A 19374-nucleotide genomic window follows, 5' to 3' on the forward strand; every position below is an offset into this window, starting at 1 on the left:
GAGGTGGAAAGTGGGAGAAGGGGTAGGTGGAGGATGGTGGTTAAAAGGTACAACAGTAATTAAGTACTAGGGATGCAATGTACAACATGATGACTATAGCTAACACTGCTGTATGATATAGAAAAGTAGTTAAAAAGTAAATCCAAAGAATTCTCATCACAAGGAGAAAATCTAATTTTCCTCTTTTTCCTTTTTTAAATTGTATTTCTATGAGAAGTGGTAGTAGCTGAAACTGTTGTCATCATTTCACAATATATGGAAATAAAACCATCATGCTGTATGCCTTAAACTTATACAGTAACATACATCAATTATTTCTCAGTAAAACTGGGAGGAAAAGAAAAATTTAATAGCCCAGCAGGCACTGATTCTCTGAACTGACAAATCACCCTGCAGGCTACTTTCCTTGTCCAGTGCTCTTGGCTGCTTCCTGGTTCATGACATTTAGATTCTGATTTGGCTGCGTCTTCACACTTTTCTTCCTCTGAGCTTATTCTGCTCAGGTATCCTCTCCTCAGCTTCTCTCAGGAACCTCGGATAGCAGGCCTTGGCTGCCAGCCACAATCCTCTCTCCTGGTTTTCAGCAGCCTTCTTATGAAGCACTGAGCTCACTTCCAGAACTTTCCCATCATAGAATGATGGGAGCTTCCACACGTAAGAGCCAAAATGAAAGAGATTCCTTTTAAATCTATGACTTCCTCACACCCAAAACACAAGATCCATAATACAAGCAATATCAAACTCAACACCAACTGTATAATTTTAAGCAAATCTACAGTGCGTTGAGACACATAATTAATCAGCCTTTATTGTGTCAAAAACCAACATCCTTCTTCTTTCCTGCATTATGTGTTTGTTATGAAGGTAACATCAATGCTTGTATTAATGACTAGAAGCCCAGTGCACGAGATTTGTGCACTGGTTGGCAGGTCTCTCAGCCCAGCCTGCTCCCTCTCGCAGTCTGGAACCCCTTGGGGGATGTCTGCCTGCTGGCTTAGACATCCCTCTTACAGTGAGTCATCCTTCTTGCAGTCCAGGACCCCTCACTCCTTACTATCTGCCTGCAGCAGAAGCGGGAGAGACTACCACCACCAGCCTGGCTTCTGGCTGAGCGGCACTCCACCTGTGGGAGTGCACTGACCACCAGGGGGCAGCTCCTGCGTTGAGCGTCTCTCCTCTTGTAGTCAGATCACGTCATGGCGATTGGTCATCCCACCATTCGGTCGATTTGCATATTATACTTTTATTATATAGGATGACATCAAATAAAGTTATTAGTGCAAACTGCTTTCTTTTGCTGCCAAGTGTGAGCTGCCAGAGGAGAACAGAGTGTGATTTGAATTGGAGCACCTGTAAAGAGCTGGCATCTGCAGATTTCAAGTATGTATTTGTTCCAATGAGTCTCAATGTGTAGACATTTAACTTAAGCCCTTTCAACACTATGTGCTGGGATAAAAGAAAAGGAGAGAGGTGCTCACTTTAGTGGCACAAATACTACAATAAGATTGGAACGATACAGAGGAGATTAGCATGGCCCCTGTGCAAGGATGACACGCAAATTCGTGAAGCAGTCCCTATTTTTTATGCTGTCCGCCTCAAACTAATACAACATAATATTGAATGTAAGCTATAATTACAAATAAAATTTAAAAACCAACAAAGGAACTTTCTCAGAATATAAACATGTGAAAAAGGAAAAGAAGGAGGCATGAGTAAATGAGAATGAGAGAATCCATGGACTTATGCCGCTGCTCTTGTCTTCAACCTAGACCTCAGCCTCCACCACCAAGCACCACAGCCAAATGCAATATGAAGCAAAAGAATTCAAATGAAGGTTTAAGCTTCTAAGGACTCAGTATCTAGTTAGTCAAGAGGTTTTCAAAGGACTATTTTAGCCTTATATGTTTTTCCTTTCTGGGATGAGCTGTGTATGAAGACAGATGGCTGAAATAGCCACAATATTTTGTTAAAAAATGTCCTAACACTTCAGGTTTATGTGTCAGATATTATAGAAGAGACCACAATGCAGAATTTTTTTTTAAGTGTCAGAAAATCACATTCCTCACAAAGAAAAAGATGTCTGAGCAATGAAAATACACACACACAAACACACACACACACACACACACTCACACATTTTCACAATGGTAGGTTCAGAAATAGAATGAAGCAGACTTAGAACAACAACAACAACAAAAGCCAGATCATCTTAAAAAGACAAGAAGAAAATGCCACTTACCTGGTGACTGCCCGGGTACAGATGGTGACGAGGAAACAGCCAGCCACAATCATCCAGCCCCAGCCTCCATCCGGGGGGGAGGAGGGCCGGGCTCTAGTTACTTTTGTCATGGTTTCGATTCTTTTTTCTTCTTTTCCAAGTTATTCCAACAGCCCAGTTATGATCTTGGAAGAGTTTATTGTCCTATGACTTCCTGCTGGCATTCAGGATTGGCATAGAATGCTACCTGGCACATCGGTTACTGTGGGCCATCTAAAACCAAAATCAGGACATACTTATAATTTACTGACATCTCCAATGGTTGATTTTTTTTTCAGTGGGTAAACATGATTAATACTTTCCTGTCACATACGATTATTTGCAACTAGGAATACTGGACTGGGGCAAAGAGCATTAGTTATCCTTGAAGCCCATCCACCTTCTCTTTCACCGTAGATCCTCTAGAATTTTAGCCAAACCACATACACCCAGTTTGATGCCATTTTCCCTAGCCTTCCCTGAAGGTAGGAGTGACAATGTTGTTTAAGTCTTGAGGAAAGGGATGCAAGAAAAAGTAATCTGTGCCACTTCCGGCTCATCAGATCAAAGACAAAGGCGCTTTCCCAGGACCTCCACAACCCCCTTCCCCACAGACTGGAACATGACATGGAGACAAGGGAATTTCAAACACACAGACCAGGACATCGCCCTGGGCCTGGCAGAACCTCAGGATAGAAGGAGCCTGGGTCCCCAGAAGACTGGAGAAGGCTGCCTCTCCAGCCCTGGGTTTCCCATACCTTTCACTGTTAGAAGAAAGAAATAAGCATCAGTTGTATTTTAGTCTCTGTATTTCTTATCCCTTTTTTTAATTAAATGTTTTTATTTATATTATAGTTTTAGAAAGAGAGGAAGAGAGAGGGAAAGAGATACATCGAGAGAGAAACATTGATTGGCTGCCTCCTGCACGCCCTCTGCTGGGGATCGAGCCCACAACCCGGATTATGTACTCTAATTAGGAAAGGAGTCAGTGATCTCTTGGAGCGTGGGACAGTGCTCAATCCGCTGAACCACAATGGCTGAACTGTTCCTATCTCTTTGTGTTTATGGTATGCTTTAGACCTAGCACTCTCTCTCACAATTCAACAGGAATAGCATTCAACCTTCTACTTACACCCGCACACAAAGGAATAACCCGATTAGACACAATTAGTTGTCAAGTGTCACAAAATGACAGAATTGATTATACAAGCAAAAAAGGCGAAGCTTAGAAATGTCTGTCTTGGTATAGTCCTAATCTTTTCATGAGTTTTTCCATTAAAACAACCCCCAAGGTTAAACTATTTTCCAACTTAAAATTCTAAATCCATCTGCTCATAAATGCCCAGTATGAGACCAGCCTGGCTCAGTGCTTCCAGTACTATGAAGACTGCTGAAACAGGCAGCACTGTGCAACGGCCCTTGGAACAGTGCGATGAGATAGAATTAGAAAGTTATTTATATTCTTTGACCAATAATCTCATTTCTAAGAAGTCATCCTAAGGAAATAATTTAAGAGCAGCTCAATGCTATAGACCAGACCAAAAAAAAAAAAAAAAAAAAAAGTTGTATTATGAATAATATATAAAATAGAAACAACCTAAGTGCTCGACAACTGGGAAGTGTTTAGAGAGTTATGGTGCATTAAATAAATGGAATAGTATTCAACTGTTTAAAAATTATACACAAGATAATATTATAATATGGAAAAATATTTATGATGCAATGGTAGAGCAAAACAGAAGTCTCTAACATTGTGTGTATCTTGTAAGAGAAGCTATGCAAAACCAGGTAAAAGTTGTAACTGTCACAAAGAATAGGCTGAATATGCAAAAAAAAAAATAAAAGAAAGAAAGAAATATAACTAGGTTGGTATAATTATGATTCACTCTCAAAACTATATTCAACCCCATTTTACACATAACTTTCTTTTTTTAATATATTTTATTGATTTTTCACAGAGAGGAAGAGAGAGGAATAGAGTCAGAAACATCGATGAGAGAGAATCATCGATCAGCTGCCTCTTGCACACCCCCCACTGGGAACGTGCCCGCAACCAAGGTACTGTACTTGCCCTTGACCGGAATCGAACCCGGGACCCTTCAATCCGCAGACAGACGCTCTACCACTGAGCCAAACCGGTTTCGGCAACACATAACTTTCTTAAACAGACATTTCAGTTCTATTCCTGCAGTGTAAATCTAAGCACACACGTCTTTCTACAGCTTCTTAAGGGCTAAAAATAACCACATCATTTATTAAGACTGCACAATGAAAGGTAGATAATTAACCCATAGAGGGCGCACTGTGGGTAAAAAACAAAAACAAACAAACAAACAAACAAACAACCGGCAAAGTAAAATGTTCTGTTTCTTTACAAAAATATTAAGCATCATTAATTTTTACTTTGCCTCGGCCATCTCCAGATTCCATTTTCATTTGTTTTAGTTGAGTGGCCTCTCTTGGGCGTTCCCAGATTTTGTAAGTTAAGAACCAATTTGTGAGGACTCTCAAAAAAAAAAAAAAAAATGCCATGGAGTAAGTCCAAATGAAAAATGTAAAACACCCCCAAGCATTGGTTGGCTGTGGTGACAGCATAAGGAACCAAGGTCTGTTGTGAGTTACAGTCAACCTGAGTTGTGCCACAGAACAAGGAACGTCTTCCCAGAATTCCAGGGTGGGGAGAGACGACTTCTCTGAAAGCATCTGTACGAAATAGCATTATTCATACTTCCTCATGAGTGGATGCCGTGGAGCCTCACAGGTCGCAGAGACGGGCACTGCTTTCCCCCTTTCACGATGACGAAGCTGAAGCTCAGAGAAGTGAAGGGACCTGCCTGGCATCGCTGCGTCTGAATCCGGACGGAGGCGAGCAGCTCTGGCTGGCCTTGGACAGTGCCCTGGCCCATCTGCCCTCCAGATTCCATAATGGCTATTGGGCCCATCAACAAGCCATCCAAGCACTGCCGGAGCTCACGCACCTATTCCTGTGATGGGGGACCCTCGCAAGATTAGCACAGGAGTTAAAACAACTCCTCTGAGTCTCTTTCAAGGCAGGTCCTTCAGCAGCTTTATGTCAGAAGAAAGGCAGGGGTGGGACAGCAGCCTGCAGTCCCCCTAGAGGGACAGCCTGAGCTTCCCTGTGAATAGTTAACCCGCCTGATGTTACACAAATACGCAAAAGCCTTTTATTGAGTTGATAGGATACCTAAAACTAAGTAAAGCAAGCATGCTACCATCATGCAATTCTTCATTTTACTAATCAGCCTCCAGTTCACTGGATTTCCACATCCAACCATTAAAATATAATTGAAGTCTGCTTCTCATTCTGGTGTGTGTATATATATATTTCTCAAATAAAGGAAGATGAGATGAGTGCTTCACTTTCTTAAAAACACTGCTTCTTTCTGCTTAGTCCTCTGACAGATCCTGGTAACGGGGGAGTCAACAATTACTGACTTCCAATGAATTTTTGGATGTCTGTCAGGGATCTTTGGGCACTAAACTGAAATGAAACATTGACCTTTGCTAACGAAGCTGCCAAGTGTCTACAGTGTGTAGGAGACTCTGGGGACACAAACACTTTGCATAAGGCCAGGACTAAGCGGCAGAGTGATTTATATATTAGGTCTACAGAAAGAGAGAAAAGGTGTGAGCCATGATTCACAGAAGAGGCAGAGGGAGTAGAAAGCAAGCTTCTTTCCCACCGGTAGGCCCCTTGTCCACAGAGCCACGGATCTAGGCAACGTCAGAACAATGCGTGCGTCTGAGTCTAATCGTCTGTTGACAGTACAATGCAGAGCCAGGAGCTTACCACCTGCTACCGTTCTCGGCAGTGATAGAGTACTTTTCTCTCTGAGTTGGAAGCACATGGGAAAGAAGCGGTAGACCTGAGCTAAAGTCCTCTTGGGGAAAAAAAAAAATACAGAATGTAGTCAGTGCCTAGCACAATGTCTGCTCTACAGCTGGTGCTCACAAAGTGGGGGGTGATGAATGTTTGTGTCTCACTCAGCGGCTTTGCACAACTCTAATTTTGCATTTTCATAGAATATGGAGCTCTTAGGTCCAACTGTGTTATAGTTGAGGTTTCTGGGCTGCAGAAGAGACATAGGGGGCCTGAGATGCATTTCACAGAGTCTTTTTATTCTTCAAGAGAGAGCCTTTTTTTGAAGAGCAGTGCCGCCTGTCTATGCCACAACATTTTCCTCACTGTGTAACCCGCCATGCTGTTGTGACGGGAGGATATAACAAGTCCAATATTTCTGTCCGGTGGTTCCAGTTAACCCCTCACACCACGGAGTGCTGTGCAGAATGTAGTCTGGGAGAAAGTGGAGGCAGAAGAGGGGGAGTCCCTTATGAGAGGGCACCATGATGATCCTAATTGGCACTCTGTCTCCAGTGCCTGTGACAGATCATGGGAAAGAACAGGCACCCCGTAAATATTTAGTGAATGAAACCTCCCATTCTCGAGTGCTGGACAATTTCCCAAATCACACAGGGCAGGGGAACAGGGAGCTTGAGGAGGAATGGAGGGAAGAAATTCCCCCTGGCCTTTCCTTGTTCCTTTTATTCACTGTCAAACCAGGTTAGCCAGCCTTCCCAGCACCTGAGCATCTAAGGGAAGGCATCTCACTAAGTACATGTATACCTGGCCAGACCCTGACCCAGGCCAGGCCAACCTGGGAACAGAGCTTCACTGCCAAGGTTGGCCCTCTCTCCTCCTGTTTGCAGGGTGGCTGAAAACGAGTGTGGCCTGCTGGAGGGCTCGCCTGCAGAGCCTGGCACACAGCCCGCTGTCGGCCCCACGTGCACAGGCCGTCAAATTCCACAGGCCCTTAGGGATGTTTACTTTCGCTCTCCACAGACTCTGCTCACTGCTGGAGCCGCACAGCAGGTCACACCAGGGACATGGTGTTGCCAAAGCTGACAACAAAGCTGGTGGGCTCTCTTGTGCAAGACCGAGGGCCTGAATTTCGTCCTGGAAACGAAAGAAGTTAGGAACATTTTATAAAAATTCTTTCAAGATGTGGGTGGTCATCTTTGTCTCTATCCTGACCGTTGAAATAGTTAGGACTGAACCAGTTCATTCCACACCCTTCTAGCTTGGGACCAAGGAAAAGGTGGCTGAACTTTTAGCAACAATGGCCTTGGAAGTAGTTCCTAACCATTTTCAGTGGCAGTTGACATTCAGTATTATTTTATGTTCGTTTCAGGTATAAAATGTGGTGGTCAGACAACTGTATAACTTACAAAATTATCTCCTGATAATTCTAGTACCCACCTGATACCATGCTAGTTATTACAAGGTTATTGACCATATTCCTTATGCTGTACTTGATATCCATGTGATTGCTGTGCAACTGTCAATTTGTACTTTTTAAAAAATATATTTTATTAAATTTTTATAGAGAGGAAGTGAGAGGGACAGAGAGCTAGAAACATCAATGAGAAAGAAACATTGACCAGCTGCCTCTTGCACATCCCGAACTGGGGATGTGCCCGCAACCAAGGTACATGGCCTTGACTGGAATCGAACCTGGGACCTTTCAGTCCGCAGGCCGAAGCTCTATCCACTGAGCAAAACTGGTTTCAGCAATTTGTACTTCTTAATCCCTTCATCTTTTTCACTCAGTTACCCAACCTCCCTCTCCTCTGCCAACCATCAGTCCGTTCTCTGTATCTATGAGTCTGTTTCATCAGTTCATATATTTTTTTCTTTACATTCCTCATATCACTGAAATCATATGTTTTTCTCTGTCTGATTTATTTCACTCAGCATAAACCCTCTACTGATATGTCCATCTATGTTGTCACAAATGGTAAGATTTCATTCTTTTTATGGCTGAGTAATATTCTCTTGTACATATACAGTATACTACATCTTCTTTATCAACTTGTCTATTGATGGGTACTTGGGAAGCTTCTATATATTAGATATTGTAAATAATGCTGCAATGAACATAGGGGTGCATAAAGTCTTTTGAATTAGTGTTTTTGAATTTCTTCAGTTACATATCCAGAAATGAAATTGCTGGGTCATAAGGCAGTTCCACTTTTAATTTTTTGAGGAACTTCCACACTGTTTTCCACAGTGGTTGCACCAATCTGCAATCCCATCAACAGAGCACGAGGGTTCCCTTTTCTCCACATTCTTGTCAACACTCGTTTGTTGATTTATTGATGATAGTCCTGGTTTTCGACCCCCTGTCTCATCTTTCACAGGTCTTTTACCACCTTTGTTAAATTTATTCCTAAACATTTTATTTTTTTGATGCAATTGTAAATGGTATCTTTTTCTTTGTGATAGTTCATTATCAGTGTATAAAAATGCAACTGATTTCTGAATATTAATTTTGCATCCTCCTACTCAACTGAATTCATTTATCAGTTCTAATAATTTTCTTGTGGTACCTTTAGGGTTCTCTATATATAATATCATGTCAACTGCAAATAATGACAGTTTTACTTCAATTTGGGTGCCTGTGACCAACCCAGGGCCACCTGGTAGGAGCTATACAGCGATCCACAGTCCGTAGCTGCCTGTGCAGCACCTTGAGTTACATGGGAGAGGCCACACTGCAAACCAAGTTCAGCTGCCACCAGCTCCGGGCCCGTGCAGCTCAGCTAACGGCACCAGGCACCTGGAGGCCTGCCGCTGCCTACACACTGCCCATAAGGCTCAACCACTAAAAGAGCCTCAGGGAATACGGGAACTGCGTGAGGCAGCACCGCAGGGAGTCACCAGGGTGGGGCGAGTGGGTTCACCAGGTTAATGCTGACGTATTTGGAACCAGTGCTGAGTCTGGGGCTACTAAAGTCACCAGGCACATCGAGGCCAACCACTACCTGCCTAGCAGTGTTTCCCAAAGTGTGGTACTCGTACACCCAGGGGTACGGGAAGAGTTTGGTGGGGGTACGTGTTGCACCGGAGTTTGGTGGGGATATGCACTGCACCTAATTCTACGTTCTCATGAGTACGAGGGGTACTCGAGTTACAAAAGTTATAGAAGGGGTACACATATGTCAAAAGTTTGGGAAACACTGGCCTAGAGCATGCGGACCTTTGAGAGTTTTGTTTTATTGAAAGTCTACAGCTTGAGCCAAGGCCAGCTACCTCACAGAGAAACAGTCCCTGGTGGTGTGTGAGTTGGGTGGGCAGGGTCTCTGGGAGTCAGCTGGGAGGGGTAAGTAAAGATCACTAGGTAAATTCAGATTCAGAATTGGCTGCGTGGGAGGAGGGCTCCACCCAGGGACAATGGCGGCTGTCCCTCCAGCCCTCACCCTGAAGCCACACAACTCAGTTTCTTCCTGTTTGTCTCGGGTGCCTCCCAAGCCTCTGCTCCTCTACCAGAGCTCAGGGTGAGTGCCTTTGAGCCAATGAGACTGTGCTTGACCCCAGAAGAGGTCATCTGGGTTCCAGCTGCCCTCCATCTCACCCAGATGTTGTGAGGGCTCCTCTTCCTCATACTGTGCTCCAGGCTGAAGGTTCTGGTGTGGGGCTGGCACCCCTCCCTTCTCAGCTGAGATGTCCCTCCTGATTCTCAACCACCACGCCTGAGTGTGGGGCCAGCCTGTTTCATGTCTCAACCCCTCCTACTAGACTTCATGTGGCCTCTTCTTTATATCCTCAGTTATAGGACTTCTGGTCAGCTTGTCTTCAGATGATTCTCCAGGTGGGCTGTTCTATAATTTAACTGCAATTTTTACGTGGTCCTGGGAGGAGGCAAGCACAGCACTTACCTACTCTGCCATCTTGATCCAGAACTCTACACATTTTAAATATTTCCTTAGCCAAACATGGCAATAGTTATATTTTTAATACAAGTTACCTGCTGATTTATATAAAGATACCAGTTAAAATTAATTTCATACCATTTTCAAATACACCTCTTTATTTTATGCATCAGTTGGGCACTTATAAAACATTTGAACAATCATAACTGTGTAAGATACTCTGTCCGCTGACAATGCTGCATGTGCTTGTGGATTTGCCCCCCTGTACTAATTCTGTCGTCTCCTTCCGGGTCTGAGACTTCCAGATTTGAAGACCCCTCTGTTTATTAAGGGTAGGGCTAGTGCCTTGGCAAACATAAGTTCCTTCTGGTCTACTAAGTATATTAATTATTCCCGGTCCCAGTAGGAACTAGAACACTTGAGAGACTTCAACAAATACACTACTTATAAAGGCAAGGACTGTATTAATAAAATCTAACAAGGTCAGCAGAGTTCCTGAAACTACTACCACCTCTAGGCCTGAGGGGCTATGCGAAAGAGCAGCTACTGGAACTTTCTACAGAATAACTATAGAGAGTCTTGGGTTAAGGAGAGCAGCTAGTCCACAGGATCTAACCATAAAGGAAGCAAGGAAATAAATCAAACCTCACACTCCTCCTGCCTTCCAGGTCCCATCAAGTCTAAACCCAAGGGAGCCTAGTTGATGAAGCCCATGCAATGGATCGACTGGGCTGAGAACAAAGTGGGAATGGGATGAACAGTGACCTTGGAGGGCCAAACAGGAACTGTCCTGCATACCAGTGTAACTTGTGAGCTTGCCCTCTATTGCACTAGGGCAGTGTTTTCCAAACTTTTGACATATGTGTACCCCTTCTATAACTTTCGTAACGCTGAGTACCCCTCGTCAAAAAAAAAAAAAAAAAAAAAAAAAAAAAGATTATTAGGCGCAGCTAAGCACGGTGCAGTGCATATCCCCACCAAACTCCGGTGCAATGCATACCCCCACCAAACTCTTCCCGTTCCCCTGGGAGTACGCGTACCACACTTTGGGAAACACTGCACTAGGGCTATGGTTGAAAGATGACCAAGTTGCTCAAGGTTACCAACTCCAATCTTTGAGCATATTCCAAGCACAAAACTCAATTATAAAACCAACCTCCTCTTTTTGTAGTCTCACCTTTAAATGGCCAACTCCAAAATCTGCATCTGTGCTTCTAAGTTGCAGACTCAAATTTCCAACAGCCTCAAGGTACCTCAAACTCATATGCCCAAGAGAGCATGGATCATTGGGGAACGAGGCTTAGATTTACCAGCCAAGTAGGAATGCAGTACTTTCCCCATAAAAAAGACAGACAGCCAGTCGCAGTCCCTCATGGCCCCCAAACAATCACAGACAGACTTGCAAGGGTGCCTGCCCCTATTTCATCTCTGGCATGGAAGAACTGGCTATTCTCTCCCAGAAACAAGTTTAAAAAAAAAATAATTTTGCTATTTCCAAACTAGGCATGCTAGAACACTTTGAGTCCTTTTGACAACTCCCCAACTTTCATAACCAGTGAACCCAACTTTCATCACTTCTGCTTGTATCCCTTTCACACCCGCCCTCCCTTTTAAATGTCCCATTGCTCTGTATGTGAACTAAGCCAGAGCCTGTCTTAGCTGGCCTGATTCCATCCTGACTCTGCCACGTAGACAGTGGCCCTAGACTCCTCAGCCACTTACTCATTGCGAGCTCTTAAGTAGTGTCTCAGTGGTTTCCTTAACCGTAGGACAGATCCATTGTAGAACCTACAATGGGAGACAAAGACCTCCTTTCCATGGGTTCCACGTGGCAGGAACTTCAGTAGAGTTAGCATCATGGCCTTTCTCTGCCGCCTCACCTTTTTCCATAGGAAGCAGAGTTTGCTTTCTGACTCATGAGTTTGGGAGCAACACCTGCACAGGGTTGGCTCAGCCCTTCTCGTCCTTTTTTTCCACTTGGGATCATCTGTTAAAGAGCGTTCATCCTTCCCGGTTCTTCCATGCCAGAGATGAAGTAGGGGCAGGCGCCCTTGCAAGTTGGTCTGTGATTACTCCACTCCTACGTGGCTGGTAGTTCTAGGCCTCCTTCCCCGTATCATCATCATATTAGCACGTAAGGTGGCAGTGCGATACTTATTTCTACCTCTAAATGGATTTTTGAACTGAGAGAGACAAAGAGTGCTTTTATTGATCTTTCCAAATCTCAATTGCTCCCCTCATGAATTTATCAAGAAAATGAAATGAGACCTAGCTGGATTTGGCTCATGGGATAGAGAACATCAGCATGTGGAATGAAGGGTCCCGAGTTCGATTATGATCAAGAGCATGTATTGAGATTGGTGCCTGCGGGAGGCAACCAGTCGATGTGTCTCTCTCACTTAGATGTTTCTCTCTCTGTCTCTTCTCCTCCCTTTCACACTACCTAAAAATCAATAGAAAAATATTCCAGAGTGAGGATTCACAAAGCACAAAAAAGAAAGAAAATGAAATGAAGGAATCCATATTATATCACAAAGTATAAAATCTGCCCACATTAAGCATTTACATAAATGTTAGCTACTGGTGTGGTTGTGGTTGTTAAAGACTGCCTCCATGAGCCTTAAGGAAGGGATAAGGCATTTAAATTTGCAATATCTTATCATCATTATAATATTTTACATCAAGAAAGTGTGGGAGTCGGACCTGCATTACCACCATTCAGAACTGAAATATCATTGCTGACATATACACATAAGGAACTGTTTGACATTGAAATTGGGACTCAAAAGAATTGTTGGCCCAGAAAGAAACTCACTACAGACTGATTCATTTGCCTCTCGGCATAACCATTATTGCTTGTCTCATTTTCGGTTCTTATAAGTGTATTTCTAGTAGGACATGATCTCACTCATCTAGGGGAAATGGTGAACAACATAGACTGATGATCAAGAACAGACCCAGAGACAAGGAGCCATGGGTCAGACTGTTGGACCTCAGAGGGAAGGTGGGAATAAAAGGGAGAGATCAGCCAAAGGACTTCTGTGCATACATATGAGCCTAACCAGTGGTCAAGGACAATAGAGGGGAAGGGGGCATGAGTGGGGAGGGTTGGGGATTGGAATGGGGGGATGAGGACAAATATGTGATACCTTAATCAATAAAGAAATTTTTAAAAATAAAATAAAAAGGAAGTGTGGGAGAATAACAGTACATCAGGTGGAACCTCATAAGCTGCAAAAGAAGGCCCATCCCTATTTCCTCTCTGAAGACCTCACATACAGGCATTTTACACCTGTTCCCAGGCGGACTGCAAACAACGTTCTAAAAGCACATTTCTCAGAGGGAGATGCTGACAAGAGGCCCTTAGGCCATGACGCAGCTCTGTTTAGTAACACAACACAGCTCAGAAAAAAAAAGTTAAAAATAAAAAAGAAACTCACATTCCTCTGACAGGATACTCCTCTCTGAAGAATTATTGGGGCTCCCCAACACCCTTCCATTATACTACTGCTCTTTGAGGCCTCTAAAACTGCTACCCACATGAATTCCCATTACATTTTTAAGCACATAGAACAGTGAGTGCACTTGGCATGGGGTCAGGCATATCTGGCTTTAAAATCCAGCTCAGGCCATGAAGCGCTGTGTGACCTTGACATGTGACATCTCACAGCCTCTTGCTATATACGCTGGGGTTCACAGGGCACCTGGTACCTATTAAAATACTCATGTGAACAGATAATCATTTCCTGCCCTCTGCTATAGAAAATACATTTTCCTCTGCATTGTTTCCATAACTTTCCAAGTGAAAAAGTAAAGTGATTGCACACTTTGATACCTATCCGGTGGCATACAGTGGGCACTCAAGAAAAGATTCAAGAAGTTAAACTTATAGCAGTTTCTAGTTCAAATAACCCAAATACTAGCAATTATTAGTATTTCTAATACTGTGATTCTTAATCACAGCTGAGAGTACCCATACTTATCTCCTTATAGTATCAAAAGAAAAAAAAAGTCCAGAAGAGACCCAGCAACTGTGCCTCAATGGCAATTTTCCTTTATGATATGAAGGCGATACACAAGTGTTAAATAATTAAATGGGAAGAATGGCCAAGAGAAAATGACATGGAAGCCGAAACCGGTTTGGCTCAATGGATAGAGCTTCAGCCTGCCGAATGAAAGGTCCCGGGTTCAATTACGTTCAAGGGCATGTACCTTGGTTGTGCAAGAGACAGCTGATAAATGATTCTCTTTCATCGATGTTTCTAACTCTCTGTCCCTCTTTGTAAAAAATCAATAAAATATATATTTTTTTAAAAGAAAAAAGAAAAGAAAATGACATGGAAAACAACCCAAGAATACCTTGCTCCTTGAACACAAACTAATTTTTATTTCTCTGCAGTACTTAGCTGCTTCTTGCTTTTGAATGATGCGCTAACATTCTCTACGGGCAAATAACCATCTACCCAACATCCGTGTCCATTTTCTCTCCTCTCTTGGTTGATGTTTCCTAAATTGTACACAGATGGCACACCGATGGCTCATTACAAAGCCTTTACATATGAAGGTATGAAAACTATAGCAGCACCAAAAAGTGCCTGTCATGAGGTTAACATACTCAGACCACAGAACGTGTGTGCCCGGAGTGCAACACAGAAAGGACACATGGGCCCCAGGCGTGGCCCTGAGTGTTGGAATCACGGGGCAAGAGGAGTTCTATTTCTGTTGGGATGACATCAGCCTGAGACTGTTGGTGGCCATCTTGCCTTCATAGAGAGCCCAACTAGAAAGCTGATGAGCACGCAGGGAGGTGAGCAAAGCTGAGAGCCGAAGCGAGATGAGTCCTGCTGACCGCCCCGAGACCCAGGAAGGAAAACCTCTCCCAGCGTCCTCTGCCTCCTGATGGACCCGGCAGCTTCCCTGTGTGACCCTGCACGGTATGGCATGTCCCTTCCTCTGGGAACTTAACGGCCCACCGCCTTCATTGCTATTGGGAGTTCCTGTGAAAACGCTCTCATCATTTCTCCACTAGTTTGTTCAGATTGAGTCCATGTACTGCCACTACATGCTTCTCAAACTGGAAGGTGGACAGTCCCAATTCTGTGCAGGGAGAATATGAAAGAGGTATCGGATACATCTCCCTGGAGTATCCAGTGTATGCCAAGATTCGGAAGAACCCAGGACTTGAATCACAACTGTCCCCCTACCCCACAAACATGGAAGAAGAGAAGAGCGGGGATAGGGAGAAAGAAAGGCCTCAGGAAAAACATCTCTGAAGTTTCAGCCACGTGGGGGCTGAAGGGTGGGCCTCTAGCAACAGTGGCCTCTCCTCTTGTCCCCCAGGGGCCTCCAGGCATCCTCCAAACTTGGGGGATTTGGGGAGAATGCATCTGAAGGCCACAGAGGTGCCGGGGACCCTCCTGATTTGAACTGTGAGCAGAGAATGCTGAGGCAGTTAGTGTGCCTCCATCATCTTTGGACCTTTCTCCTGGGGACTCCCACCCACAGCTGTTGGTGCCCAGCCTCTGGCCGACCTCCTGCATCACGTTGCCCGCCTCCTAGAGCTCAACATCACCGCGTTCATGTTTAAAATGCAGAGAGTGTGCAGACTGCCCTTCTGGGAGTCTTTGTGGCCCTGCCTTGCCATCCACAATTGAAGACATAACTCTGGGGTCCATTTGTCATGCTGTTTCTTAGTGGACAGCATACAGCATTTATGTCTTCATACGAAGTGGAAGACTGTCCTGCCCACCCCTGGCTGTGGCCGCCCAGTGTTGAAGGAGTTTTCATTGTTGGCTCACTCTGGACCTTCACCACTTCCAAAATTGCTGGTGCCTGGGGGGGAGGAAAAGAGGGGGGTGTAAGGTACTGGGGCCACGCTGGGGGGGACTGGGCTGGGAGTGGTAGCTCCTGATTACAGGATGATTGGGGGAGGGACTGGCAGGCTCTCTGCCCTGATGATTGAACCTTTGGCTGTTGAAGTCTGGGGAAGGGAAGGGAAGGAAAGGGATCACATGTGATGGCACAGTCGTCCACTTAGGGTTCAGCTCTTGGTGTTAGGTATGCGGCCATTGCTCTGTCATACCTTCTGTCTATTGAGTCCTGGATCTGGTCCCACTCAAATCCCAGGTTCATCATTCCCTTGGTCACCTGGGGGTCCATGATGTCACAGGGTGATTCACTGTAAGGTCTCAGTTAAAGGCCCATGTTTAACCATGGATTCCTTATGAAATTATCCATAATTCCTCCATCACTGAGGTCAAGGTTTATTAATCTTTGTAACAGTCTATGGCATTCATAAGAGATGAAATAGGGGACGTGGCAGTGCCTACTCAGTATCTGTTGCTGTAGTCCCAGAAGTCATCTCCCATGAAAAGCAAGGTTCCCAGGGACCATCTTATACAGAATTCCCCACCACCACCACCCCCTTGGCTACTGCAGGGCCATTCTAGTTGTGGCCCATGAAGGCATTAGGGAAGGCTCTGGGAGGGCATCAGCGGGGCTGCGAGGCTTAGCTTGAGGGTGGTAAAGTCAGTGCTGAGGCCCAGCTCTGCAAGTTTGATATTCAGTTCTCTGGCTTCAGGTCCCTGTGGACAACGCCCCTCTGGTGGCAGTCCTACACAGTGGACACCAACTACTGGAAAATGCCTTGGGCGGCCTCCTCAGAAATGCGGCCACAGTCCCGTAGATAATCGAAACATGTCCCCTTTGCTCACATGCTCCATGAGGATGTACACTTCCTCGGTGTCAGTCACCTCGCCTAACTTTACAATATTCAGGTGGTTTAAGCTTTTTATCCAGCGCACATCTCAGAAAAAGTCGGAGGAGCCCTGTTGATTACAATGACTTTCACAGCCACCTCTGTTCCAGCCAGAATGTGCCCACCCAACCTCACCTTTGCATAAGTTCCCTTTCCAATGGGCGTACAGGAGCTCCTGGTGGCCAATGTGATCCTCCCTTGAAGTTATCCTTGAAGGCCGGAGCGAAGGCAATTTAGGACAGAACAACAGAGAAGGATTCTAATTACCTTGGGTTTGTTAGTCTCCTGTCAGGCATCCGTGCCCTTTCCTTTAGGCAACGGCATCTCAGTTTCCCTTTGGGCATCTTACTTATTCTCACTACATGGGCCGTGGGAGCCTCCATGCTCCTGGAGAGGCCTGGTCAATGAGAGCCACAAGTACTCATTCAGACTTGTGAACCATGCTAGACTAAAACAAGTCAGTCCTGGGACAATGGCTGGCCCCGTGGAGAAGTTCCCAAGTCCTAGAAAGGACGCAGAGAGCTGCTGGTGGCCATCTGTTTCTCCACCTGCAGAGACTTCACCTAAACTGACATTAACTCAGGAAGAAAAAGGAGTGCGGGGAAGAGAAACCCATATTCCTGAAACTGTGTAAACATCTGAATTCGGCTGTTATCTAAACTCCATCCCTGAGCCGAAACGGGTTTGGCTCAATGGATAGAGCGTCGGCTTGGGGACTGAAGGGTCCCGGGTTCGATTCCAGTCAAGGGCATGTACCTTGGTTGTGGGCATATCCCTAGTAGGGGGTGTGCAAGAGGCAGCTGATTGATGACTCTCTCTCATCGATGTTTCTAGCTCTCTATCTCTCTCCCTTCCTCTCTGTACAAAAATCAATAAAATAAATAAATAAATAAATAAATAAATAAATAAATAAATAAAAGCATTATTATTCTTATTCACATGGCTCAGAGCTTAAATGAATGTCTAAGATAATATAGCAATAAGTGGCTGAGCCAGGATGCAAACTCTAAACTATCAAACTCCCCATCCGTGGCTCTTCCCCATTCCTCAGCTTGGCTCTCCATGTAGGTATACTCTTGGTGTTTTACAGACCTAAATAAATTTTCCTCTTACAGACCTAAATAAATTTTCCTCTCTCCTTGCACAAACTCAATCAGATGGGCCAGCAGCCAAGTCAGAAGCAGGAGGATAGGGAGAATGAGTTTGTAACATAAAGTAAATGAAGGGTTCTCACTATTAATCATTTGAACAAAGAAATAGAATATAGCAATGAAAAATGAAAGAATTACAGCTATAGCAGCCACACTGATGAAAGACGTCCCAAAATTATACGAACAGTGGTGCTCCATGCTCATAAGTTTCATAAGTAGTTTAAACTGTATGATTTATGTATGTACACATAATTAGTAAATGTATAAAGAAAAGGAAGTGGAGTCCACAAAACATAAGATAGTGATTATCTACTTGGGACAGGGGGGACGTGATCAGAGAGACGCACACAGGAAGGGGGGCATCTACTAAAATACTGGCAATGCTCTATTTCTTAATCAGAGTGGGAGTCACATAGAAGAAAGAAAAGGAAAAAAAAGGGAAAGCAAACTCTTTGGAAGTGTAACTAGCCTCTCTGGCTACTTAACTACTGTTCGGTCATCTGCACTCTCCAGACCAGGCATTCTCACTGCAGCCAACTTTGAGCATCAATAAGCAAAGTTTGGGGCCCAGACGGACCTGCCCCCCTCACGTGCTTTCCCAGAACTTGTGTGAAATGTCACTCTCCACTCCATACGGGGCCGGAGGAGCGCGCTCTGCTTGAATCAACTTTGTCAAGTGAGGGGAGTCGGCAACAATGATGAAAAGACCCCAAGACTGACAAACTCTGTTAAAAGCAAAGCGATACGTTTGGTTCTAAGCAGGTGTTTCCTTAGTGATTTCAGTATTTATCATGCCAGTAGCAAGACATTTAGGAACGGCATCTAGCTTGATTGGTGACATTGGGATATTTGAAGAAAAAAATATAGATACCGGAAAAAGAGTGGTATTAAGGATGGGTAAATGGACAAAAGAAATAACATTTTTTAAAAAGTAAATAACAAAATACAATAAAAGAGGGACTGTGCATAGACCCATTTTGATAGTATACCAGAAACTAGGGGCTACAATCAATGCAATTCAAAGAAAAAGAAGTGTTTTGAAATAAAAATTATAAAACATAACTCTACCGCCCCCACCACAGCATTAAAAAAATGTTTCTGATGGACTCATAGATGCAGAGAACAGAATGATGATTGCCTGGGGGGAGGGGGGGAGCTGGGTGAAAAAGGTAAAGGGATTAAGAAATGCAAATTGTAATAAAGAACATTATAAACTGATGAACCAAAAGATAGATCTAGAGACAGTAAAGCAACAAGCAGACTGTCAAATTACAGCGGGGAGGGGTGGGAGATCTGGGGGAGATAAGAGATCAACCGAAGGAGTTGTATACATGCATATAAGTATAACCAATGGACACAAAACTCTGGGGAGGGTGGGTATGTATGGGAGGGGGGGCAATGGTAAAATATGTACACAGATGATAATTTAATTAAAAAAAAAAGTGAAAAAAAAGGAATGCAAATTGGCAGTTACGGAA

At 44.2% G+C, this 19374-nt stretch overlaps 1 protein-coding gene and 1 non-coding gene across 3 annotated transcripts in view; one reads left to right on the forward strand and one right to left on the reverse strand.

The window, feature by feature from the left end:
- The window catches only part of SLC16A12 (solute carrier family 16 member 12), a 61812-nt gene that overhangs the window by 14915 nt on the left and 27523 nt on the right, over positions 1-19374 (reverse strand). Inside the window, exons 1-2 of one of the 2 annotated variants that reach the window (XM_045581889.1) lie at positions 4661-4772; positions 2240-2491 (exon numbers count right to left, since the gene is read on the reverse strand). In XM_045581889.1, the coding sequence (XP_045437845.1) occupies positions 2240-2349 (110 nt within the window). In that variant the 5' untranslated portion in view covers positions 2350-2491; positions 4661-4772. Of the gene's footprint in view, positions 1-2239; positions 2492-4660; positions 4773-19374 lie in introns of those variants that run through there. The other variant, XM_036438513.2, reaches the window with a different exon arrangement.
- Positions 1476-1582, forward strand: LOC118719643. The gene has a single exon (XR_004988208.1). It is a non-coding gene; the product is annotated as a U6 spliceosomal RNA (small nuclear RNA).

This window comes from Pipistrellus kuhlii, unplaced genomic scaffold, assembly GCF_014108245.1.
Source record: "Pipistrellus kuhlii isolate mPipKuh1 unplaced genomic scaffold, mPipKuh1.p scaffold_m20_p_15, whole genome shotgun sequence".
Taxonomy (NCBI): domain Eukaryota; kingdom Metazoa; phylum Chordata; class Mammalia; order Chiroptera; family Vespertilionidae; genus Pipistrellus; species Pipistrellus kuhlii.